General features: G+C 37.3%; 1 protein-coding gene across 1 annotated transcript in view; it reads right to left on the bottom strand.

Moving 5' to 3' along the window:
• CYP2C113 (cytochrome P450 family 2 subfamily C member 113) overlaps window positions 1–11,543 on the bottom strand; it is a 72,731-nt gene extending 61,188 nt beyond the window's left edge. The window contains exon 1 of the mRNA XM_070269593.1: window positions 11,178–11,543. Within this exon, the coding sequence (XP_070125694.1) occupies window positions 11,178–11,345 (168 nt within the window). The 5' untranslated portion in view covers window positions 11,346–11,543. The remainder of the gene's footprint in view (window positions 1–11,177) is intronic.
• Between the last annotated feature and the right edge of the window lie 16,180 nt (window positions 11,544–27,723).

The following is a 27,723-nucleotide window of genomic DNA, read 5'->3' on the forward strand; positions in this document are numbered from 1 at the left end:
ATTACAATAGCTTTGACAAGCTGAAAAATGTTGTTTTGTGAAAAGGAAATGTGATATCCAAGAAAAGGCCAAGTATGGTCCCCGAGGTCTTAGCCAATTTCACATACAACTGACAGTCCTATCTACTTCACACAGATGGCTGCACTTGCTGCTTTAACCCAACCACTGGTCCCATGGGGGTTTTGCCTACAAGATATATCACCTGATGAGGACTCATGGTTTACTTAAAAATCTGTCTCCAATGTAGTAAGACCAATGGAGAGCTACAACCAACCACTGTAACGGTAAAATTTCTGACAGCCTATGATGTTAGACATTCTACCCAATGGCTGAACCTCAAGTAATGCTCCTTGCCATGACTCAAACATACCCCTACATACACTCAAGTTATGCTACAAATTGTCTATATACGTGATCAAGTCATTTGGACAACCTAACACTGGACTATAAAAGACACAGTCATATCATATACCCCCTCTACGAAAGCAAAGCCAACAACTTAGTCATGAACCAAATCTTTATGTTACAATGGAGCTCCATAAGAAGAAGTAATAGTTGGAGGAAAACACATGGTATGAAAAACTAATCAAGGACATGCAGTTATCATTTCTAGTGTAGTCAACTGGATCCTTGCTTGAACACTAGGTGGTAATGAAAGCTTCCAGAAGAACTGTGATTTCTTTTAGTATCTAAAAAAGCTGCTAATGTCTACAAAGCACATACTATGTACTAGGTCATGGATCTGGACCATATCATTATGGGCAAATCAATTTTATAGACTCCCTACCCCTGATATAAACTTAGGACTACAGTGGGTTTTAACTGTCATAGATACATTTTCAGGATATTGTGGAAACAAAGTAAAACATTGCCCTGCCTCTATAATGGTGGTTGGGAAAGAAATTATTATGCATGCTGGAATTAAATTTAAAGGAAAAAGAAGGTCATCTTGAGTAGCACTAGTTCCCTAAATAAATGAAACCTAAAGCCTTTTTTCATAAATTATTGACTCCCTAATGAAAATAACTTTATTCCTGGCTTTCACAATGCTGAGATTTGAAGATATGTCACAAATTTTGTGGGTATGATAACTATGTGAGAAAATTGTTCTTTTGCCACTATAAACAGGCTAACAAAAATAATGCTAGTAATATTATGGAGTATTTTCCTCTAAATGTCTCCTGTATTCCTTTACTTGATGAGCTAGTGGATCCAAATTCTGGACTCCTTGGGGTACAAAGTTGAAGTAACAGACAGGTGAAATTTTTGTGTCCTGTGTTTACTTTTTACCTACAGCTGAAATCGTGAAAATGAAGCTGCGATTTCTCTTGTGATGTATGGTAAAACATTTTTTAAGTATTTTCTTCTCACAAAAGAAGGGTAAATAGACTTTTTTAATGATTTGCTTATAATTATAACAATCTTTATCTGTGGCAAATTCTCTTGGGAAACTTAGAAATTAATTGGTCATAAAATCTGCCATTTTATACACAGTTTAGGAATAGATAAAGGTCAGACATAATATCATAGGTGAAAAGCTTTACAAAGATTTAAGAAAAGCTTTATACTGGCCATCAAGATGGTGATATAGCTCTGGGTGATGTCAGCATCATGGCAGAGTGAACTTGCCCAGGACTCTCTCCCTTCCAACATACAACAATAAGGGGCATTCATACTCCAGCAGAGGACATCCTAACACAACACAAAAATGTCACAGAGGCACGCAGCCATATGATGGAGGGCAGAGAGGCTGGAGCCCCCCTCAGAGGATCTGGAACAGGGAAAGAGAGAACTTCACTCCCTCCTCTAAAGACTGCAATCCACGACCAGGGGAGGCTGAGAGAGGGAAGGAGCAGGGGAGGGGATGTTCATTTGCAGGAATATCAAGGACTCCCTAGGGTCCTTGTAGCTTAGAGGGAAGCCCTCTAATGGGGTGAAAGGTTTTGTAGGGGGTGACCTTAACAAGCAAATACCCCAGGAGACCCGCTAGCTAGAGCAGAGCGAGAAAACCCTGAAAGCACACAGGAGAAAGTGCCCCCTCCTCCCATCTGCCCTGCCCCCACTCCACTGCCTAGGATCTCAGCTGAAGGCAGAGGGCTCAGAATATACGGCTCTTGACCCCCCCCCCCCCCAACACACACACACACACACACACACCCAGTGGCAATAGGTGGTAACTGCAACCAAATAATATCAGAATGCATAAGACCTGAGCCACCTCCTCTAACAATATCAGACATTACCTCAAATCTCCAGAACAGAGAGAAAATGACAAGTACCCAGAATTCATTCCTGGAGACACAGAAATATGTACTCTAAATGACAATGAATATAAAATAGCTATCATCAAAAAACTCAACGAGGTAAAAGAGAATGTAGAGAAACAATTCAACAAATTCAGAAGCTACTTCACAAAAGAGATTGAAACTGTAAAGAAGAATCAATCAGAAATATTAGAGATGAAAGACACAATGGAAGAGATAAAACAAAATAGGGATTCCCTGAACACTCAAGTGGACATCGTAGAGGAGTGTATCAGCATAATCAAAGATAGACATGTTGAAATGCTCCAGACAGAGGAGGAGAGAGAATTAAGACTAAAAAGAAATGAAGAATGTCTCTAAGAAATATCCAACTTAATGAGGAAATGCAAGATAAGAATTGTAGGTATTCAAGAAGGAGAAGAGAAGGAGAATAGAGCAGAAAGTGTGTTCAAACAAATAATAGCACAGAACTGCCTAAAACTAGGGAAAGAGAGGGAAATCTGTGTGGAAGAGATTTCCAGATCTCCTAGATTTGCCAACGTAAAACTACCTACTGCAAGGCATATAGTAGTAAAACTGGCAAAAATGAATGACAGAAAGAATACTCAGATCTCATCAAGGTGATGGCATAAGCAGACTCTGAACTCATCTCCACCCATGAACACAACCAGGTTACAACTATTTTCGGGAAAAATTACCCTGGAGAGAAAACTGAAAACTGGATAAAAAGAACCCACACAACAAGCGACAGTCCTGACTAAAGCAGAAGAGGCAGAAATTCCTGCTGGAGAGGAAAAAAGCCACCTTTGAGAGCAGCAGAGCTTCTCAGCTGGCCAGGTGGGAGACACCCTAAGGTACGCAGCCCTCCCTGGAGAAGTGAGGTCCGGAGCGGGAGCCAATACTGCTATAACCATCCTTCAGACTCAGCCCAACTGAGACGGGGGTCTTACTGTCTGGCTTCACTGGCTATTAACTGCAGCGAGGATACCCCCAGAAAAGCTATCAGCCAAAAGCCCAAAAGATCCGGGTCTTAAAGGGCCCATGCACAAAATCACTGATTGTAGCAACCAAAAATCACTAGAGAGAAGGCTGACAGTCCTTCGGTGAAATGAGACTCACCTGGTGGGCTCTGGGGGCATCTTGGTGAGAGGAGGGACCTCTCCAGAGACTGAGACATTGGTGGGGGCCATTGTTCTGACCCAGTCCAGGTGTGCTGACACAGGCTCCAGTGGGCACCATTGAGGTTCTTCCCTTGGCCTGTTATCCCTGGGGTCTGCCACACCCACTAGAGCACAGATTTAATCCAGTTCAGCCAGGGCAGGCAACCCACCCCATGGACCGACCCCACCTAACAGCAAGCCCTTAGGCTACTTTTCAGCCTTCATTGATTGGGTGCCTTGGTCCTCTATAGGCAGGCCAGTGTGTCCGCCTCTGTGGGGCAGGGTCTGTGTGAGGACCAGGTGAACTGTGGGGGGGCGTTGGTGGAGAGGTGGGGGCCTCTGCAGTGCAGTACCCACAGTGGAGTGGGTACACTCCAGGGGGTTGAGAAGTGTGCATGGACCAGGACTGTGTTGATGGTGTGTGTAGTCCTGTGAGGGGGTGAGGCTTAGCGGCAGAAGACCTGTGCTTCACAAATAGCCATAAAAAGGATCAGCTGGACCTTCCAAAGCCTGAAACAATTAGTGCTCCTGTGCCTAGGGCCAGCCCCACTCAGCTGTACTCCTAAGAGAACTGACAACAGCCTTGTAGGCCTGAGACCTATCGCAACTGTAAGCCCCTGAGCCTAGCAACCAGATACACTGGGTTCCAACCCAATTAAGAGGAAAATTGCAACAGGAGTGTGCTGATAGACTTTGTAGCCAACAGTGTTGAAGCTCCCCAAACCGGATTTACAAACAGCTGGCCAGGGAAGGAAAGAACAGACTCCCTGGGTACCTGCAGTGGGAGCAACCCTGCCACAGCAGAAGGACACAAGTAGCCCACAAAGGGATCACTCTTGGATTATTTGGACTGGTGACAAGAGGGAAGCACACTGCTGGGCCTCATAAGGCATCACATACATAAAGCCACTTCTCCAAGATCAGGATCCATAGCCGACTCACCTAATACATAGGAATAAGCACAGAGAAAGAGGTAAAATGAGGAGACAAAGGAATACTTTCCAAGCAAGGGGACAGGACAAAACCCCAGAAAAAGGATTAAATGAAACAGAAACAAGCAACCTACTCGACAGAGAGTTCAAACAAAATATCATAAGGATGCTCACAGATATTGGGAGAAGACTGGATGAACACAGTGAACTCATCAGCAAAGAATTGGAAGATATTAAAAAAGAACCAATCAGAAGTGAAGAATACAATGCTGGAAATGAAAAATTCACAAGAGGGACTCAATAGCAGAGTAGAGGATGCAGAATAACGGATCAGCGAGCTAGACAAAAAACTAGAGGAAATCAACCAAGCTGAACAGTAAAAAGAATTAGACAGAATGAGAACAGTCTAAGGGAAATCTGGGACAATAGCAAGCATGCTAACATTCGGATTATAGGTGTCCCAAAAGGAGAAGAGAGAGACAAAGGGGCAGAAAATTTATTTGAAGAAATAATAGAGAAAATTTTCCCAACCTAAGGAAGGAAACAGACATCCAAGTACAGGAAGAACAGAGAGCTCCAAACAAGATAAGCCCGAAGAGGCCCACACCAAGACATATTATAATTAAAATGTCCAAAGTTAAAGATAAAGAGAGAATCCTAAAAGCAGCGAGAGAAAGGCCACAAGTGACATACAAAGGAAAGCCCATAAGGCTATCAGTGGACTTCTCAGCCAAGACCCTACAGGTGAGAAGAGAACAGCACGATGTATTTAAAGTGCTAAAAGGAAAAAACCTGCAGCCAAAAATACTCTATCCATCAAGGTTGTCATTCAGAATTGAAAGAGAGATAAAGAGCTTTCCAGACAAGCAAAAATTAAAGGAGTTTATCATCAAGCAACCAGTTCTACAAGAAATGCTGAAGGGACTTATTTAAGTGGGAAAGCAATGACCACAAATAGAGATTTAAAAAATTATCAAAAAGACAGGCAATAAAATCACTTGTAAAGGTAAAAATATAGTAAAGGTAGCAGATCAACTACCTTTGAAGATAATGTGAAGGTTAAAAGACAAATGTACTAAAATCACCTATTTCAATGATAAGAGGGTAATGGATAGACACACTAAACAAGAGACTATATATGATTTCAAAAACATAAAATGTGGGAGGAGGGGAGTGAAAAAGCAGAGCTTTTAGAAAGAGGTCAATCTGAAGAGTCTATCTACTTGATAGAGACTGTTATATACATAGAACATTAAATAGGATCCTCATGGTAATCTCAAATCAGAGACCTATAATAAGTAAGCAAAAAAGTAAGACAAAAGAAATCAAACATATTACTAAAGATAGCCATCAAACCACAAGGGAAGAGAGCAAGAGAAAAAGAAAGGAACAGAGAGGAACTACTAAAACACCTAGAAAAAAAATTAACAATATGTCAATAAATACATATTTATCAATAGCTACTTTAAACATCAATGGACTAAATGCTCCAATCAAATGCCATAGGGTAGCCAATCGGATATAAAAACAAGACCCATGTATATGCTGCATACAAGAGACACACTTCAGACCTAAAGACACTCACAAACTGAAAGTGAAAGGATGGAAAAAGATATTCCATGTCAATGGCAAAGAAAGGAAAGCAGGGGTAGCAATACTTATATCAGACAAAATAGACTTTAAAACAAAAGTTATAACAAGAGACAAAGACAGGCACTACATAATGATAAAGGGAACAATCCAACAAGAAAGTATAACACTTGTAAATATCTATGCACCCAACATAGGAGCACCTAAATATATAAAGCAATTATTAACAGACATAAAAGGAGAAATAGTAACACAATAATAGAATGGGACTTTAACACTCCGCTGACACCAATGGATAGATCATCCAAACAGAAGATCAATACAGAAACAGTGGCTTTAAATGACATATTAAACCAGATGGACTTAGTAGATATATATAGAATATTCTATCCAAAAACCACAGAATACACATTCTTTTCAAATGCACATGGAACATTCTCCAGGAGTGATCACATATTAGGCCACAAAACAAGTCTCGATAAATTTAAGAAGATTGAAATAATACCATGCGTCTTTTCTGACCACAAAGGTATGAAACTAGAAATCAACTACAGGAAGAAAAAACCAGAAAAGCCACAAAAATGTGGAGATTAAACAAAATGCTACTGAACAACGATTGGGTCAATGAAGAAATCAAAGGAGAAATGAAAAATTCCTGGAGACAAATAAAAATGAAAATACGACATGCCAAAATCTGTGGGATACAGCAAAAGTGGTTCTAGAAGGGAAGTTTATTGCAATTCAGGCCTATCTCAACAAAGAAGAAAAGTCCCTAATAGACAATCTAAAAGTGCATCTAAAAGTACTGGAAAAAGAACAACAAACAAACCCAAAATCAGCAGAAGGAAGGAAATAATAAAAATCAGAGCAGAAATAAAGGAAATAGAGACTAAAAAAAAAAAAAATAGAAAAAATTAATGAAACCAAGAGCTGGTTCTTTGAAAAGATAAACAAAATTGACAAACTCTTAGCTAGACTCACCAAGAAAAAAAGAGAGAAGGCTCAAATAAATAAAATCAGAAATGAAAGAGGAGAGATTACAATGCACACCTCAGAAATACAAAAGATAATAAGAGAATACTATGAAAAGCTATACGCCAACAAATTGGATAATCTAGAAGAAATGGATAAATTCTTAGAAACATCCAACCTTCCAAAACTGGACCAAAAAGAAGTAGCCAATTTGAATAGACCAATCACCAGTAAGGAGATTGAAGCAGCAATCAAAAACCTCCCCAAAAATAAAAGTCCAGGACCAGATGGCTTCCATGGTGAATTCTACCAAACAGTCAAAGAAGACTTAATACCTATCCTTCTCAAACTCTTCCAAAAAATTGAAGAGGAGGGGAGGCTTCCTAACTCATTCTACAAAGCAAACATTATCCTGATACCAAAACCAGACAAGGGCAACACAAAAAAAGAAAATTACAGGCCAATATCATTGATGAACATCAATTCAAAAATCCTCAACAAAATTCTAGCAAATAGAATACAACATTACATTAAAAAGATCATACACCATGATCAAGTGGATTTCATTCCAGGGATGCAGGGATGGTTCAACATCCACAAATCTATCAACGTGATACACCACATTAACAAAATGAAGAATAAAAAATCACATGATCATCTCAATAGATGCAGAGAAAGCATTTGACAAGATACAGCATCCATTTATGATTAAAACTCTAAATAAAATGGGTACAGAAGGAAAATACCTCAACATAATGAAGGCCATATATGACAAATCCACAGCAAATATCATTCTCAATGGAGAAAAACTGAAAGCTATCCTTCTAGGAACAGGAACCAGACAAGGACACCCACTGTCACCACTCTTATTTAGCATAGTATTGGAAGTGCTAGCCAGAGCAATCAGGAAGAAAAAGAAATAAAAGGGATCCATATTAGAAAAGAAGTGAAACTGTCACTCTTTGCAGACGACATGATTTTATATATAGAAAACCCTAAAGAATCCACTAAAAAACTTTTAAAAACAATAAATGAATATAGTCAAGTCGCGGGTTACAAAATCAACATACAAAAATCAGTTGTGTTTCTATACACTAACAATGAAGTAGCAGAAAGAGAAATTAAGAATACAATCCCATTTACAATTGCAACAAAAAGAATAAGATATCTAGCAATAAACTTAACCAAAGAGGTGAAAGATCTGTACACTGAAAACTATACAACATTGTTGAAAGAAATAGAAGAAGACACAAAGAAATGGAAAGATATTCCGTGGTCTTGGATTAGAAGAATCAACATCATTAAAATGTCTATACTTCCTAAAGCAATCTATAGATTCAACTCAATCCCTTGCAAAGTTGCAAGACTTTTCGCAGAAATAGAAGAAAGAATCCTAAAACTTATATGAAACAACAAAAGACACCAAATAGCCAAAGGATTCCTGAGAAAAAGAACAAAGCTGGAGGTACCACACTCCCTGATTTCAAAATATACTACAAAGCCATAGTAACCAAAACAGCATTGTACTGGCACAAAAACAGACACACAGATCAATGGAACATAATCGAGAGCTCAGAAATAACCCACATAATAAACCCTTTATGGACAGCTAATATTCGACAAGGGAGCCAAGAGCATACGATGGAGAAAGGAGAGTCTCTTTAATAAATGGTGTTGGGAAAACTGGACAGCCACATGCAAAAGAATGAAAGCAGACCATTCCCTTACACCATGCACAAAAATTAACTCAAAGTGGATTAAAGACTTGAATGTAAGACCCGAAACCATGAAACTTCTAGAAGAAAACATATGCAGTACGCTCTTTGACATTGGTCTTAGCAGCATATTTTCAAGTACCATGTCTGACCAGGCAAGGGAAACAAAAGAAAAAATGAACAAATGGGACTACATCAAGCTAAAAAGCTTCTGCACAGCAAAGGAAACCATCAACAAAACGAAAAGACAACCTAACAATTGGGAGAAGATTTTTCAAACCATATATCAGATAAGGGGTTAATATCCAAAATATACGAAGTATTCATATATCTCAACAACAACAAAAAACCCAACAACCCAATTTTAAAAATGGGCAAAAGATCTGAACAGAGATTTCTCCAAAGAAGATATATGGCTGGCCAACAGGCATATGAAAAGATGCTCAACATCAATAGCTATCAGGGAAATGCAATGAGGTATCACCTCACTCCAGTCAGAATGGCTATAATTAACAAGACAGGAAACAAATGCTGGAGAGGATGTGGAGAGAAGGGAACCCTCATACACTACTGGTGGGAGTGCAAATTGGTGCAGCCACTATGGAAAGCAGTATGGAGTATCCTCAGAAAATTAAGAATAGATATACCATATGATCCAGCTATCCCACTGCTGGGTATTTATCCAAAGAACTTGAAAATGCAAGGGCATAAAGATACCTGCACCTCTATGTTCACTGCAGCGTTATACACAATAGCCAAGAGTTGGAAGCAACCTAGGTGCCCATCGAGGGATGAACGGATAAAGAAGATGTGATATTTATACACAATGGAATACTACTCAGCCATAAGAAATGATGAAATCCAGTCATTTGTGACAACATGGATGGACCTTGAGGGTATTATGCTGAGCAAAATTAGTCAGAGTGAGACAGTCAAATAGCGTATGATCTCACTCATAAGTAGAAGATAAAAACAATGACAAACACATAGCAATGGAGATTGGATTGGTGGTTACCATAGGGGAAGGGATGGGGAGGGTAAAAGGAGTGATTAGGCTCACATGTGAGGGGATGGACTATAATTACTTTGTGGTTGGTGAACATGATTTAATCTACACAGAATTCGAAATATATTACAATGTACACCTGAAAGCTATATAATGTTATAATGCAATGTTACTGCAATTAAAAAAATAAGATAAAATAAAGACTGTAATCATCATCATATTGTTGATATTTTTATTCTGCCAAACATAACTTCAAACATTTCTGGATCTTATACAGCGATGTGTCGCTTAATGACAGGGATAAATTCTGAGAAATGCATTGTTAGGCGATTTTGTCATTGTATGACCATCATAGAGTGTTCTTACACAAACCTAAATGGTTTAGCCTACTACGTATCTAGGCTATGTCGTCCTAATCTTATGGGACCACTGTGGTATATGGAGTCTGTCATTGACTGAAATGTTATGTGGCACATGACTGTATATAAATATGATGGAGATTGTCATAGCTGACACATACAGAGGGACTCTGATGTGCCAAGCAATGGCCCAGGCAATTGGTGCTCAGATCATTACAAGTAATCATCAAATCAACACCTTTATTTTCCTGTTTTACAGATAAAGAGACTGAGGTTCAAATAATTTCCTATTTATTTCCAGAGTATCACAGCTAATAAATAGAAGACACAAATTTCAACCCTGCTTAGTTGAACCCTGATGTCTAAGCAATTCATCAGTTCCCAATGCTCACCTTGGAGCTAATCCTCAGCTGACTACTTCAGGATCACCTGTAAAGCTCATTCCATGAGGATTCTGACTCAGTAGTGATGAACGCTAGAAATCTATACTTTTAAGAATCACCCCAGAAAATTCTAATGCCCACCTCAGTTTGAGATCTGCTGGTATTACTAACTCAGAGAGTGAGCATCACAGCAGCAGGGCCAGGAGATGCAGCATCTCACGGAAGAACAATGTCTTCCACCCTGCAGTGTTCATAGGGTACAGAGAGCAGCTTTGTGCAAATCCAAAAGGATTCTGTAACCACCCGGCTAGCTCTAAATCGTTCTCTCCTGATGGTCCTGATCCTAAGCTATGTCTTTGACATCAGGCATCACTGGTTTCTTCAGAGAAGTTCAATTTTCATGGCTATTCTGAACAAAACACACTGTTTATATAGTACAGGACTTTTTAAATGAAATCTCCATTCACAAATCATTTCCCTTATTTACTTTCAGGCAAAAATCATAGCAAATGGTGGTGAAACAAAGAAGGGAAGGAACAATCTCATCTTTTGCCACTTTATTACTTTGATTCTACCATTTATAAAGACCTAAGTGTTTCTCTACTTGCAAAATGCATTAGTTATTCCACTGTTCTTGACAATGACAAGCCAAAACAATAGTCCACAGGGAGCAGTTACTTTACAATGACATATGTTAATAGTTTTATCTTAATCTATTCTAATATATTTCATTTAAAAGTACAGGTTAATTTACTTACCCTTTGCAAGCCAGTGGAGGAGCATAAAACATACTTACATTGCTTAAGGATTTGCTGATGTCCTTAATGTGTAACTGTAGGATATTTCCAATAATAGGGAGAGGAGTGGGGCCAGGTGGGAGCTTCCCTTTCCTGGAGCTCTGGTTCCAGAGTGAAAGGAGAAACCAACAGGAGAGACAGAGCCCCAGAACCACAACCAGATCCATTGTCTCTTCTTACTTAGACAACTGTGAGCCTGAAATCCAAAGCTTTTATAACAATCTCTGCTAATTCAACATGTGCCTCTTTGACTCATAAAGTGACTAATCAGCTAGGTCTACTTTAATCTCTCTTTTGAAGGGACTTGGGCCCACTGATGAAAAATATGGTGTTCTTTACTTTTGCTCTCCTTCTTTCCAGTGCCCCACCCTGGAGCTTCTGGTTTGACAGGTCTGGGGTGGAGCTCTGTTACTGGTAACTTTTCTTTTAATATCCCAGGTGGTTGAGAACCAGTGAAATAAATGAATTCATTAAAAAAATTCCTCAATATTCTGGATTCTCAGATTAATGACCAGTTGAGAATTTATGACTTTGGGGAAAATCCTTGTATATTAGTAAAAAAGCTTATTCTTTAATGTTTATCAAACACTACTGTGAAAGATGACATGAGTGGAGCCATATTAAAATAGAGCCAGAGGAGGCATTTCACAGGAATTGCCTTGCACATCTTGTTCTCTTTATCTTCCAAACTGCACCAAACCACCAACATTCCAGGAAGTCAGTAAGGACAAAAATATCCTGTCTGCAGGAGCCAAACCATACAATGGAGAAAGCAAAGTCCCTTCAATAAATGATGTCTGGAAAATTGGACAGCAACATGCCAAAGAATGAAAGTAGACCATTATCTTATGCCATGCACAAAAATCACCTTAAAATGAATTAAAGACTTGAATGGAATACCTGCAACCATAAAATTCCTAAAAGAAAACATAGGAAGTCACTCTTTGACATCAGTCTTAGCAGTATCTTTTTGAATGCCATATCTACTCAGGCAAGGGAAACAAAAGAAAAAACAAATAAATGGGACTACATGACACTAAAAAGTTTCTGCACAGCGAAGGAAACCATCAGCAAAATGAAAAGACAACCCACCAACTGGGAGAAAATATTTGCAAATCATCTATCAGATAAAAGGTTAATTTCTAAAATATATGAAGAGCTGATACAACTCAACAACAACAAAAAAGAACAACCCAATCAAAGAATTGGCAGAGGCTAGGAGAAGACATTTTCCTAAAGAAGATATACAGAGGGTCAACAGGCTCATGAAAGGATGTTCAACATCACTAATTATTAGGGAAATATAAGTCAAAACTACAATGAGATATCACCTCACACCCATCAGAATGGCTATGATTAAAAAGACAAGAAATAACAAGTGTTGGAGAGGATGTCGAGAAAAGAGAACCCTCATATTCTGCTGATCGGAATGCAAACTGGTGCAGCTACCATGGAAAATAGTATAGAGATTACTCAAGAAGTTAAAAATAGAAATACCATATGATCCAGCTATTCCACTTCTGGGTATTTATCTGAAGAACATGAGAACGCTAATTCCAAATGATATATGCACCCCTCTGTTCATTGCAGCATTATTATTCACAATAGCCAAGAGTTGGAAGCAACTCAAGTGCCCATCAACAGATGAATGGATAAAGAAGATGTGGTACATATATACAATGGAATACTACTCAGCCATAAAAAAAGATAAAATCATGCCATTTGAGACAAAACAGATGGACTTTGAGGGTATTATGTTAAGCAAAATAAGTCAGGCAGAGAAAGACAAATACCATATTTTTCACTCATATGTGGAAGATAAACAAACAAACAAACACATAGATAAGGAAAACAGATTGGTGGTTACCAGAGGGGGAGGGAGTAAAGGGTGGGAAAAAGGGGTAAAGGGGCACATATGTAGCATGACAGATGGAAACTGGACTTTTGGTAGTGAACACATTGCAGGCTATAAAGAAGCGAGAATACAATGGTGTACACCTGAGACTTACACAGTGTTATAAACCAATGTTACCTCAATAAAATAATTTTAAAAAAAGAATATCCTGTCTGTAAGAACTGATGGAACTGGACTTTCCTGACGGCCAGATCGCTAACCAATGAATGAAGTACAAATCTAACCTTTTGCCTGATGCTCGAACCTCAAGCCAATCTCTGAAGCACAAACCTAGCTTTACCTTTTCTAGCAACCAGTGACTCCTCTTTACTACAATTCACCTCAACCTCCCTTTTTCCCATAAAAACCCTAAGCCCTTCTCCTATAATTGGAACACTATTTGGGTTTCTACCTGAATCTGTGCTCCCCAAATTCTTTGATCCCAAACAAGTGCTTTGCCTCTTAAACTAGTTTCTGTTTTTGTAGGTTGACATACAGTGTCAGAAAGCGGGACCTGAAGTCATCTCATCTTGGAGGACCAACATCCATTGGAAGCAGGTTTGGTAACATGAGCCCCCTTGTGTGCTCAGCCATTTCCATGGACAATCAATTCCTCAGGCCATGGGACCTCTCAGGCTCAGACCTTCCTCCCATTAGCTGAGGTCAGTGTCTTTCTATGGGATTGGTGCAGTGGCTTTCATCATTACAGGAGAGATTTCTCTCAAGTAAGGAGGGGACTCCCTGGTTACAGCACTGATGCAGCTTTTGCTGCAGTAGAGGATTCCCTCCGTAGATATGTTAGTACTTTGAACTTTGGAAGGGATTCCGTCCTTTAAAATTTCTGCTTAGACAAACTTTGCTATGGGTTAATATGCACATGAGGCTAAAGTTATTGCTAAGGGATATCTTGGAAGCCAAAGCCACAAAATTGGTGGGCATGGATAAAGCAATTAAGAGCCATTAGGGCTCTCACCACCTCAAGAAGTCTCCCGTGAGGGGATAAGTTGGTCACAGAATGGGTCAGATTGATGCCTAGGTCACCCACCAACCTCAAGGAAACTTCCAGGAAATGAGGTACACTGTAAAAACACCACACAATCCCCAACCCAGGGGCACATCTCTCTGAGGTATTAGTTTGGCTCCAAGAGACCCAAGGCTTAGCTAACTCTGTTACTGGTAGATATAAAAAACCCTACTGTCCTCGTAAGTTGCACGCTTTTCTTCACCATGGGACTTATTTTTCTAAAGCTTTCCAAGAAGGTCCTCCCTCAGGAACTCCAGCTGGTTTTACATTCTGAAGAACTATTGTCTTTCCTCTTTTACATTTTTGTCCTAGTGGATCAATAATACTAAAGATGATTTAAAATTACAGTGACCACTTTGGGGTTCTTTTGGACATCCAAAATTTGTCTTTTTGCACACTAGATTTGAGAACTGCAGACCAGAAAAATTAAGCACAATCTTTAATTTCTAAAGAGTCAAGTGCTCACCTTCTGGCACACCTGCTCAAAACTGTGGTCTCAGAAGCTGTAAATCTTTACAAAGAACAGCAAAATCTTCCTAAGCTTATTTCATGTCCTGAGAGGTTGGCTTGGTAACCATCACCCTGGGGACCCCAGGTGGTCAGATATGGCTGGACAGAAGTGTGGGTTGAACTCCATTTACAGCTAGGGTCCTACCAAACTGCCGCCAGCCTCAGGGGAATCACATTGGCCATTAGAAAACTCATTTCCAATTAGACAAGATCCTTTAAGAAGTGCACTTAAAGGCAGAGACTTCAAAATTCCAAAATAACCTCATTAAAAGTTTCATTGCCAAGGCTAATGAAAATTGAGATATAAGAGGTACCTAAAAGAAAAGACTATACATAAGTCTGTTAAGATAATGGCTTTACTGACAATCTCATATCTACCTTCAAAGGAGGACCCCTATGAGACCCACCCAGAGTTAATGAGCCTCTGAAATATTTTCTGGTAAACTGCTACATTATTCCCTTAAACAGTCAAGGGGAAACTAAAGTTAAAAATTAATGGAACCCACCAACACCTTGATCTTGGATATCCAGCCTCCAGAACTGTGAGAAATACATTCTATTGTTTAAGCCAGCCAGGCTGTGGTATTCTGTTACGGAAGCCCCAGGAGACATTAATACAGCCTATTGCACTCATTTCTGTAATTGTGCAAATTTAATAAAATATTATATAAAATGAAAAAAAGTTAATGGAGTTCTTTAATACTGCCAGAAACATTTGCTGTTTGTCCCGGCTGAAATCTGATAAGATAATTGAAAAGATTCAGTAATTTATGTTCAGAAATTTGACCAAATTGGAAGCTGATATTCAGAGCCTGATATGAATTTTTTTTATAGGCCTTCTTCTCTAAGTTAAAATAAAACTATGTACCAAGAGGGGAAAAAAGCAAATTAGGGATGATGTAGTTGGATGGATTGATCGATCTATGATATCATTTGAGTTACATCTGAAATTCTGAGGAATTAAGAGCAACTGTCCTTATCTTACAAATCTTTTCAAAACTGGAAATGCAGCTCTACAGGCACTTCGGATTCCACCCAGCACCTTTCACCAGTTCCAAAAACCTCCCTCATTTATCTCAAAAGGCTTATAACCTCTCTGCAAACTGTTATCTAGATCATCATCAACTCCTAAGACTGAAGGAAAAAAAAGAAACAAAAAGAGCCAAACGCTATAGAAGCCCCCCTGCCCAAAATCCAGCATCTTAAGTGTCTTCTCCACAAACACTAGTAGAAAAAAAGCTTTAGTTGTCTAAGCACGTAACCTTAATTTATTCCATCTTCAGAAACAAAATTTGGATTCAATTATATTCTTTGATAAGTAGTGAGCTTTGTATTACTGTACCTGATTCATGGCAGTAATTTTAAAACAACACCTTTGGGGTCTCTATGTATGTGTGTCTATATATATGTATGGTGTATATATATGTGATATTTTTCTACCTCCAGATGGTATCATTTCTAAAGGAGCTCTATTTACTTAGCTTAAAATTAGCACTTACATAAATTATTTCTAATTATAATAGAAATTAACTCAAATGAATTTCAGAATCACATGATGTAGGAAAATATTTAGTATTAAAGCCAACTTAAGTTTGTCATCTTTAGAGTTACCAATATTAAATAAAAAACTTTTGTTCTACCTAGGTTTACTAAAGGTCAAACAAATTTACGTTATCTCTGATACAAAATTTGCCACCAAAAAAATTGATTGCTGACCTTGTCTAACACCTCATGAAGTTTTTCTAGGTAATCTAAATATAATTATTGGGAACAAACTAACTAAGTAGATGTAAGTAAGATTAAATGGTTTTTAGGTAGAAATTTTAACAATAATTGTGTGTTATGGTATATGTACTTAAAAATATCTTCAAACTCTTTTGGTAACTTGAAAACTTAGAGTTTTGTTAAATCAAGTTACATGATAGAAATTTGAGTATCTAGAACATTTCCAAATAAGACAAAATATTAGACATTAATTACTAAACATAGGTTTATCTATTTTGGCTTCCTATTATAGAAAAAGTTAAAAAACTTGGGTTTACTAATAAGTATGTCTTGGGCCATGCAGAGAAATTTTCTGTGAGAAACACGTTTCTAGAAAGTATTCATAAGTCTGCCAATCCACAGAATGCTAATGTAAAAGACAATTCATAATTGCTTACTTCTTAGTTTTCACTAAAAATTAAGCCTTCTAAGGGTTAAGAATTCTAATTAATGTATGTGATTACAGCTACCAAAAATTAATTATGGAAACATTTCTGTACACAAGGAAAGTAAGATGTGTGTTTTCAGTAAAAGAAGGTATAAGGAATGGATGTTTTTGTTAAGAAAGTAACTTCGTTCAAAAGTAAAACTGGTTAGGGAAAAAAAGAAAGACAAATTCTGAAAGTAAGAAGAAAAGTTATAGAAGGTTTGTGGAAGAGGAACCTTGAGAAAAGAATTTTGTGCTTAGTCAAGCTGGCTAAGAGTGAAATGAATTTAACTAAGCAAATGAGGAGGTTTTTTTAATGATTTTTATTTTTCATTTTTCTCCCCAAAGCCCCCTGGTATATAGTTGTATATTTTCAGTTGTGGCTCCTTCTAGTTGTGGTATGTGGGATGCTGCCTCAGCATAGCTTGATGAGCAGTGCCATGTCCACGCCCAGGATCAAAACTGGTGAAATCCTGAGCCACCGCAGCAGAGCACATGAACCCAACCACTCGGTCACAGGTCTGGCCCACAAATGAGTTTTAATATAAAAAGTAAGCTGGTGCAAAATTAGAATTTGGTTTGCTCCCTCAACTAGACCAGGTGGACTTAATAGATATATAGAGAACACTCCATCCCAAAACAGCAGAATACACATTCTTCTCAAGTGCACATGGAACATTCTCAAGGATAGACCATAAGTTGGGAAACAAGGCAAGCCTCAATAAATGTACAAAGATCAAAATCATATCAAGCATCTTTTCTGACCATAAGGCTATGAAACTAGGAGCCAACTACAAAAAAATTCTGGGAAAGCGACAAAGATGTGGAGACTAAACAACATGCTACTGAACAAACAATGGATCATTGAAGGAATAAAAGGAGAAATCAGAAAATGTCTGGAAACTAATGAAAATGAAAATGCACCATATCAACTCATATAGGATCCAGCAAAAGCAGACCTAAGAGGGAAATTCACAGCAATACAGGCCCACCTTAACAAAAAAGAAAACTCTCAGATAAGCAATCTCAAACTACACCTAACAGAATTAGAAAAAAGAAAACAAAAAAGGCCCAAAGTCAGCAGAAGGAGGGAAATAATAAAAATTAGAGCAGAAATAAATGACATTGAAACAAAAAAAGCAAAACAGTGGAAAGGATGGATGAAACGAAGAGCTGGTTCTTTGAGAAAATAAATAAAATTGACAAACTCTTAGCCAGATTCACTAAGAAACAAAGAAACAAGCTTCAAATAAATAAAATTAGAAATGAAAGAGGAGAAATTACACTGGATATCACAGAAATACAAAGGATTAGAAGATCATACTATGCAAAACTTTATGCCAACAAATTGGACAATCTAGAAGAAATGGATCAATTCTTAGACTCATACAACCTCCAAAATTGAATCAAGAAGAAATGGAGAATCTGAATAGACCAATCACAAGTAAAGAGATTGAAACAGTCATCAAAATCCTCCTAAAAAGTAAAAGTACAGGACCAGATGGCCTCTCTGGAGAATTCTACCAAACATTCAAAGATTTCATACCTATCCTTCTCCAACTGTTCCAAAAAATTGAGGAGGACAGAACACTTACTAACACATTCTATGAGGCCAACATCACCCTGATACCAAAGCCAGGCAAGGACAACACGCAGAAGGAAAATTACAGGCCAATATTGCTGATAAACATGGATGCAAAAATCCTCAACAAAATATTGGCAAAGCAAACACAGCAATACATTAAAAAGATCATACATCATGATCAAGTAGGATTTTATACCAAGAACACAGGGATGGTTCAACCTCTGTAAGTCAATCAATGTGACATAACACATTAACAAAATGAAGAATAAAAACCACATGATGACCTCAATAGGTGCAGGGAAAGCATTTCACAGGATCCAAAATCCACTTATGATAAAAACTCTCAATAAAATGGGTATAGAAGGAAAGTACCTCAAATCATAAAGGCCATATATGACAAACACACAGCCAAATCATACTCAGCAGGGAAAAACTAAAAGCCATCCCTCTGGAATTCAAGAGCACATTCAAGGATCATACACCATGATCAAAAGGATTCGTTCCTGGGATATAAGGATTGTTCAACATAAGCAAATCAATAAAAGTGATACGTCACATTAACAGAACAAAAGATAATCACATAAAATCTCAATAGATGCAGAAAAAGCATTTGACAAAATTCAACATATTTATGATAAAAATTCTCAACAAAGTGGATGTAGGGGGACATAATTCAACATAATTAAGGCCATATATGACAAGCCCATACCTAACATCTACTCAATGGTGAAAGTTGGAAGCTTTTCCTCTAGGATCAGGAGAAAGACAAGGGTGCCCACTCTCACCACTCTTTTTCAGCGTAGTACTGGAAGACCTAGCCAGCGTGATCAGGCAATGAAAAGAAATAAAAGGCATCCAAATAGGTAAGGAAGAAGTAAAATTGTCTTTGTTTGCAGATGACATAGCCTCAGATATAGAAAATCCTCAAGACCCTGCCAAAAAACTGTCAGAACTAATAAACAAATTCATCAAAGTTGCAGAATACAAAATCAATATTAAAAAATCAGTATGTTTCTATACAGTAACAACTAATTATCTGAAAAAGAAATTAACAATCGCATTGCAATAGCATCAAAAACAATAAAATACTTATTAATACATTTAACCAAGGAAGTGAAAGATGTGTGACCTGAAATCTATAAGACACTGATGAAAAGACAAGTAAATGGAAAAAAAATCCCATTTTCATGGATTGGAAGAATTAATATTGTTAAAATGTCCATACTACCCAGTGTAATCTATATATTCAATGCAATCCCTATCAAGATTCCAATGGCATTTTTTACAAAAACAGGAAAAAAAATCCTAAAATTTGTAAGGAAATACAAAAGACCTCAAATAGTCAAAGCCATCCTGAGAAAGAAAAACAAAGCTGAAGGCATGACACTTCCTGATTTCAAACTATCTTATAAAACTATAGTAATCAAAAGAGTAGAGTATTGGCATAAAATCAGACACATTGATCAATGGAACAGAAATGAGAGCCCAAAAATAAACCTATGCATATACTGTTAACTAATATTCAACAACGGAGCCACAAATACTCAGCAGAGAAAACACAGTCTCTTCAATAAATGTTGATGGGAAAAGTGGATATTTACGTGCAAAAGAATGAAACAGGACCCTTATCTTACACCACTCACAAAAGTTTGCTCAAAGTGGATTAAAGACTTAAATAGAAGAACTGAAAACATAAAACTATTGAAGAAAACACAGGGGAAAAAGCTCCTTGACATTGGTTTTGGCAAGGATTTTTGTGGATATGACACCCAAAGCACAAGAAACAACAGTAAAAATAAATATGTGGGGGGCTGACCCAGTGGTGTAATGGTTAGGTTCGTGCACTCCACTTTGGTGGCCGGGGTTCACCGGTTCAGATCCCAGGTGTGGACCTACACACCCCTCATCAAGCCATGCTATGGTGGCCTCCCACATACAAAATGTCACAGACGTTAGCTCAGGGCCAATCTTCTTTACCAAAAAATAAAATAAAATAAAATAAAATAAAGCAAACTAAAAATAAACAAGTATGACTACATCAAACTAAAAAGTTCTGCACAGCAAGGGAAACCATCATCAAAATGAAAAGGCAATTTAGAGTTGGGAGAAAACATTTGCAAACCATATACCTTATAAGAAGTTAGTATCCTAAATTTATAAAGAACTCATACAACACAATAGAACAAAAAATCCAATTAAAAAATGGGCAAAGTAGGGGCTGGCCCTGTGGCCGAGTGGTTAAGTTCGCGCACTCCACTGCAAGCGGCCCAGTGTTTCGTTGGTTCGAATCCTGGGCGCGGACATGGCACTGCTCATCAGACCACGCTGAGGCAGCGTCCCACATGCCACAACTAGAAGGACCCACAACGAAGAATATACAACTATGTACTGGGGGGCTTTGGGGAAAAAAAGGAAAAAATAAAATCTTTAAAAAAAAAAATGGGCAAAGGACTTGAATAGACATTTTTCCAGAGAAGACATCCAAATAGCTAATAGGTACATTAAAAAGCGCTCAACATCACTAAACATCATCGAAATGAAAATCAAACATGCATTGAGATATCACCTCCCACCTGATAGAATAGCTATTATCAAAAAGACAAGAGAACAAACATGACAAGGGTGTCAAGAAAAGGGAACCCTATTCATTGTTGGTGGGAATGTAACGGTACAACCCTATGGAAAATAGTATGGAGGTTCCTCAAAAGAATAAAATTGGGACTAACATATGATCCAGCAATTCCACTTCTGGGCATATGAAATCACTATCTTGAGACCTCTGCATCTCTATATTCATTGCAGCATTATTTACAATAGCCAAGATATGGGAAAAAACCTAAGTATCCATTAATACGGATAAAGTACATGTGCTATATATATATATACAATGGAATATTATCCAGCCATTAAAAAGAAGGAAATTCTGCCTTTGCAACAATATGGATGAACCCTGAAGGCATCATGCTAAGTGAAATAAGTCAAACAGAGAAAGACAAATATTGTAGATCTCATTTATATATGGAATCTAAAAAACTGAACTCATAGACACAGAGAATAAATTGGTGTTGCCAGAGGTGGGCATTGGGGGTGAGGTAAATAGGCGAATATTGTCAAGATGTTTATAAGATGAATAAGTTCTGGGGTTGTAATACAGCATGGCGACCATAGTGTAACAATACTGTATTGTATATTTGAAAGCTGCTAAGACAATAAATTTTAAGTTCTTACAGCAAAAAAAATTGTAATTATGTGAGGTGATAGACGTACTAATTAATCTTATTGTAGTAATCTATTTTCAATATATCTCTATATCAAATCATTACACTGTACACTTTATATTTACACAATGTTACATGTCAATTATATCTCAGTAAAGCTGGAAAAATCCTTTTATAAAAATTTTTAAAATTAAAAAAACAGAAGAGAACTTTTATACTAATTTTATATGGCTTTAGAGTATACATAAAGGATTTTTAAGAGAATTTTCTTGGTTTATACAACAATTTTATAAATGATTTGAATCAACGTTGTACTGAGAATTAACGCTTCTAGCTTGTCAGGTGCTTCATGTCCTCCTCATAGAAAATACTCAAGAAATATGAAGTGTTCTGAGTATGTAATTGTTTCTCTTTTATTTCAAAAGGACATAAAGTAGTCACATAGAATTATACAAATGAGCTAGGTCAAGATATCAAGGTGAGTGCCCTGTGCCAGCAAGGCATTAATAGATCAAAAAGTTAAGCTTTTAGTTCAACCCATAGTCTGACCAAACAATTACTGCAGGAAAAAGAGAAAAGAGCAAATAAAGAAAAGGGGAGAAATCTGTCTATGAACTCCCAATGAATTCCTTAGCTTGCTCAAGAATTTGATAAAATTCTTCCATTTTCTGAGTATGAAATATTTTCTCAACAAATGTGTATACATTTACTTATCTCCAGATTAGTAAAATAACTAATGAATTAGATTTTAAACTTTCCTAAATTTAACAGAACTCCTTTTTAATCAGACTATGAAGATTAATAAATATTTGTATAAATTTAAAGCAAAAGAACAATAATTTCTAGAAAAGTAAAATTGAACTTTTAATGCTTTAAATTACTGACTTTTTTTTGCTTTGTAACTCTGTAACTGTGTAACTCAGACTTCTTAAGTCACTAGAAAAATATTTTTAATTGAATAATAATGAAAATACAACAGAGAATTTGTGGACATGCAGCTGACACAATACTTAGAGGAAAACTAAAGCCTTAGAAAACCTATAACAGAAAAAGAAGAAAAGTCCCAAATCAATATCATCTTTGACCTTAATAAACTATAGAAGAAAACATTAAATTCAAAGCAAGCAGAAAGGTGGAAATAATAAGGTAAATATAGAAGCAGATAGAAATGAAATAAAAAAGAGAGAAAACAAAGTAGAAGCTAGCTCTTTTTTAAAAAATTGATAAAATTTATAAACCTCTAGCTAGAAAAAAAAAGGAAAAGATGTATTTTACCAATATCAGGAATAAAAGAAGGGACATCACTACAGAGCCTTCAGAATATTAAGGAATAATAGAGGGTTATTATAAACAAGATTTTTTTTTTAGAAAACGATTGGCACCTGAGCTAACAACTGTTGCCAATCTTCTTTTTTTTTCTGCTTTTTCTCCCCAAATCCCCCCCAGTATATTGTTGTATATTTTAGTTGTGGGTCCTTCCAGTTGTGGCATGTGGGACGCCGCCTCAGCTTGGCCTGACAAGTGGTGCCATGTCCGCACCCAGGATCTGAATCAGGAAAACCCTGGGCCACTGAGGTGGAGCACATGAACTTAACCACTCAGCCACAAGGCCAGCCCCAAACAAGATTTTTGACAACCCAAATGAGATGGACAAATTCCTTAAAAGACACAGATTTCTGTATCTGACCCAAGAAGAAATAGAAAGTTTGACCAGCCCCACATCAATTTTAAAACTTGTATTAGTAACTAAAAACTTTCCAACAAAGAAAACTGCAGGCGTATATGGCTTCATTGTTAATTCTACCAGACAATTAAAGAAAAAAACACATATCAATACTACACAAACTCTTTAAGAAAATTTAAAAAGTGAACACACTTCCAGCTCATCTTACGAGGCTAGCGTAGGGGAGGAAGACATTTCCTCTACCCACTCTAGGTCCTTCTGGCTGGGCTATGAACTAAGTTGACATGAGACAGAATAACAGGAGAAAATCAAACAAAGCTTTATAATTTGTATACGTGGGAGAGACTCAGGAAAACTTAGTAACTCACCAAAATGGTGGAAGATCTCAACTTAAATACTATCCTCAGCCAAAAACAAAGGAAGATGTTGGGGGCAGGGGAAGTCAGTAATGGGGGTTTACCAAAAAAGTACAGTAAATAAGAGTAAGGTCATTATGCAGATTTAAGTCCTTGCCTTCTGCATGGATAAGAGTTTCCAGGGATAAGGTCCTCACCACTTCTTCCTGATACAGAGAGGGAGACATCTTTATAGATGGAGATTTCCCTTACAAATGTAAATGTCTCTTGCAAATGGGTTAAATTCTACTTTTCAGATCTTCTCCCATGTCTGCAGTTTTTAAAATTAACTAGCCCAAAATCTTCATGCCAAAGAGACACATTTTGGGGTAGTCAATTCCAATCCTCCATACTAGTATTACCCTGATTCCAGAACTAAAGACATCACAAGACAAGAGAACTACGCACCAATAAGTTTCATGAACATAGATGCAAAAACCCTTAACAAAACATTAGCAAATTGAATTCAACAGTACATAAAAAGGATCATATATCATGACGAAGTGGAGCTTATCTTTGGAATGCATAGTTGGTTTAACATCTGAAAATCAATCAATATAACTCAAAATATGAATAGAATGAAGGAGAAAAGTATGTAATATTTTTCAATGGATGTAAAAAAAGCATTTAACAAAGTTCAACGCCCTTTCATGACAAAACTCTTTGTTAAGGAAGGAAACTTTCTCAACCTGATAAAGGGCACCCATGAAAAACCTACAGCTAATAACATATACAATGAGGAAAGGCTTGATGTTTCTGCATAAGATGAGGAACAGAGGAAGGATATCCAGTCTTGCCATTTTATTTGACATTGTGCTAGAGATCCTAATCAGTTTATAAAGGCAAGGAAAAAATAAAAGCCATATCAACTGTGAAGGAAGAAGTACAATTACTTGCAGATGAAATGATCGTGTAGGCAGAAAACACTAAGGAATCCACAAAAAAGCTACTAGAACTAACAAACGAACTTAGCAGGACATACAGCCAATGTATAAAACTCAAGGAAAAAATCAAAACATTCTATATTCTAGGAACAAACTATTAGAAAATGAAATTTCAAAAGGAACTCCATTCACCAATAGCATCAAAAATAATAAAAGATTTAAGAATAAATTTAAGGATGATGTGAAAGACATTTACACAGAAAACGGTAAGATATTGCAAAAATAAATTATAGAATAATTTTTTTTTACCAATTTCAATTATCAACAGGCAAAATGAATTAAAGTGAAATCTTGCCCTGTAAAGTAAAAAGACTGCTTGAAATCATATTAGAACCTCAAAGGGCAGTTTTAATGAACAAATCATGCTACGTGTAGTCTTTCAGTATATTGCCATATTATAACAATTTTCAGCATAAATTTCAGTATTAAGTTTTGACACTATTTTCCAGCTTGCACACTGAGAGGGCCCCCAATGATTTCATCTTACTCACTTAAGGCAAAGAAAAGTTTGTCTAAGAAATGAGATGATTAAAACTAATCAATAAAATGTTTGTATTTACTCAGTCACTACTACCAACAACAGGAAATCCTTTGAGTTAGCTAACTCCAAAATAACGGTCCTTCCCAGTTGAAATATTATAATTCTAAGTTTGGAGCAGAATTTTTATATTCTTTGGAGAGAAAGAATAGAGTCACTAAGAAATTTTTTCCCTTTATTGTCAAGTGGAAGATGAAAGAGCTGAGGGACACTTGAGAAGCCAAGCTGACCAGTGGAGACGTTCAGTGGCCCTGATCCAAGCCCAGCCCAGGGCAAGTGCGATCCTTGCATGGACAGTAATCACAAGAAGGTCATGTGCTGGGAGGGGGCAGTGGGACCACAGCCACCTTAGCTGGAGGCCTAAAGACAAAGTTAACAGGTATGCAGCTCCAAGGTAATTTCCTTAAAAGCGAGAATAACTAAGGACAGATTCACAGAGAATAAAGTGAACAAAAAACAGGGAGTAATTGATAACAATAGAAATCTGACAAAAGAAAGCACCCATCTATATTATATCTTTCCCTAAAGTACATAAAAGCAGTTGTTAGGCAATAGTAAAATAACTTACACTGTTATTTGATAGGCTTTAATTTTCAGAGAAAAAAAGCCTATTGGATCCGTAACTTGAAATTTGCCATGGTGTAATCCTTAACAGACGGCCTTGTAATGATTTATACTGAAAGATTTAGCATAAGTAAAGTTCTTGGAACAGTGCCTAGCACATTGTAGCACCATACAAGCATTAGTTCTCTTTATCGTTATACTATCATTTTAGAAATTTTTTTGTTGTCTGCAAGCTGGCATCTGACAAAAATTTTCTGAAGTAGGATAACATACAACATGCTGGTTAAGAAAAATATTGTCCTTTGGATGATTATAACAGCACGTGACTCAAAACTCTGCTTCATGTCTCCCTGACAAAAGCTTTAAGGTTTTAAAGCTGGCTTAAAAGACTGTGGGCAAGCAGATTCTGCCTGTGCATGTGCTCCCTTTTGCTTCCTTTGGTCAATGTAGCCAGAATTCTGTAAAAGAAAGGCAGCTCTTACTCCTGTGACTAATGATAAAAATGACAAGCAATAGGATATATTGGAGTATATGAGGAGGCCATTTGGTGTAAAGCTGATTTGGCCTAACTTTATTTTTCTTTTTTCAAAAGGGCCAGACATGGCCATGGAGCATGCATCGTGTATCTGCTTTAAGCATTTCCTATGTCCCAAAGGTAAAAACAAATACCCTTAAGATAAAGGTGCAACTTCCCCCACATTGGCATTTCCTTAAGGATAAGCATCTCTCCCTAGACTAGGAATTGACTGCTATGCTCACCTGTGACCACCCAGCTCACCTGTGACCACCTAGATGGAGACAACAGAGTTGCTTCCTGTGCCATCAGGGCAATCTCATGACTATTGTAAAAGGGATATTTCAATCACGTGTGATGCATGCTCTTTGACAGTATATAACCACTCTTTACACCCCCACTTCTTTGGAGTGCTCCATTCCTTTGTGGAAGGACTCTCCCAGACTATACGGTCCTCACATTTGGCTCAGAATACACTCAACCCAATTTTGATCTATAGATTGATTATGGGTTATTTGCATAAACACTAACAGAACGAATGACACCCACTCCTGGAGACACAGCCCTCTCTGCAGAAGTGCATGGTGGCAAGGAGGAGCAGAGTAACAGCAAGACACCATAGGGCCAATCCTTGTTGCCTTACTCCCTTCCCAGGAGTTCCCAATCTGGCTTAATTTACGTTCCCAGTCTGTCTTTTTTGACTCAGCAAGGAACTGTACTGGCCATAAAGTGTTCAGAATGTACCAAACTAAAAAGGCATATTATAAAATAATATAGAGAGAGCCTCAATTTTAAAGAAAACATGTAAATATACACATATGTTTACACTGAAAAGTATGGAAGGGATTTGCTGCCAAGTTTTTAATGGTCGTCACCAGATGGTGAAATTATGAGTAATTTTTCTTTTCTTTTTGTTTTTTTAAAATATCTGATGTTTTGATACTTTCAACATGAAACATGTATTAGTTTAGAAAGGAGAAAACAAAATAGCAAAAAGTTATTTGGAAAAAATAGTTTGATTTTTTTAAAGACTGGAGAAGTTCTGCATATGCACTTACCAGTCTTGTCTTAAATATTTATTTGGCGTTAGAAATTTTTATCAAGATTAATATTGTAATCATAATGCAAAGCATAAGGCCCAACTATGTTGAAAGGGCAGGTATAAACACATGTTCAGTCTAGATCAGAAGGGATAAGACAAAAGGCTTATTTTCAGGTGCTTGAAACACCATTCCTTTTGGAAATGGCCTTAAACATCTTGCTCATTTAGGGGGCACCACGGTCTTCTGATAAGAGCTGAACTTTGACCAAAACTAGCAGCTTAGCAACCACATCCTGTCAAGGTACAGAAAATTCCATCCCCCTGGAAAGTTCCCTCACACCTCTACCAGGTCAATGCCCATCTCAAGAAGCAACTACTGCTCTGGTTTCTGGCTCCACAGATTAGTTTTACCTCTTTTAGAACTTTACAGAAATAGACATTT

This window comes from Equus caballus, chromosome 1 (assembly GCF_041296265.1).
Source record: "Equus caballus isolate H_3958 breed thoroughbred chromosome 1, TB-T2T, whole genome shotgun sequence".
NCBI lineage: Eukaryota > Metazoa > Chordata > Mammalia > Perissodactyla > Equidae > Equus > Equus caballus.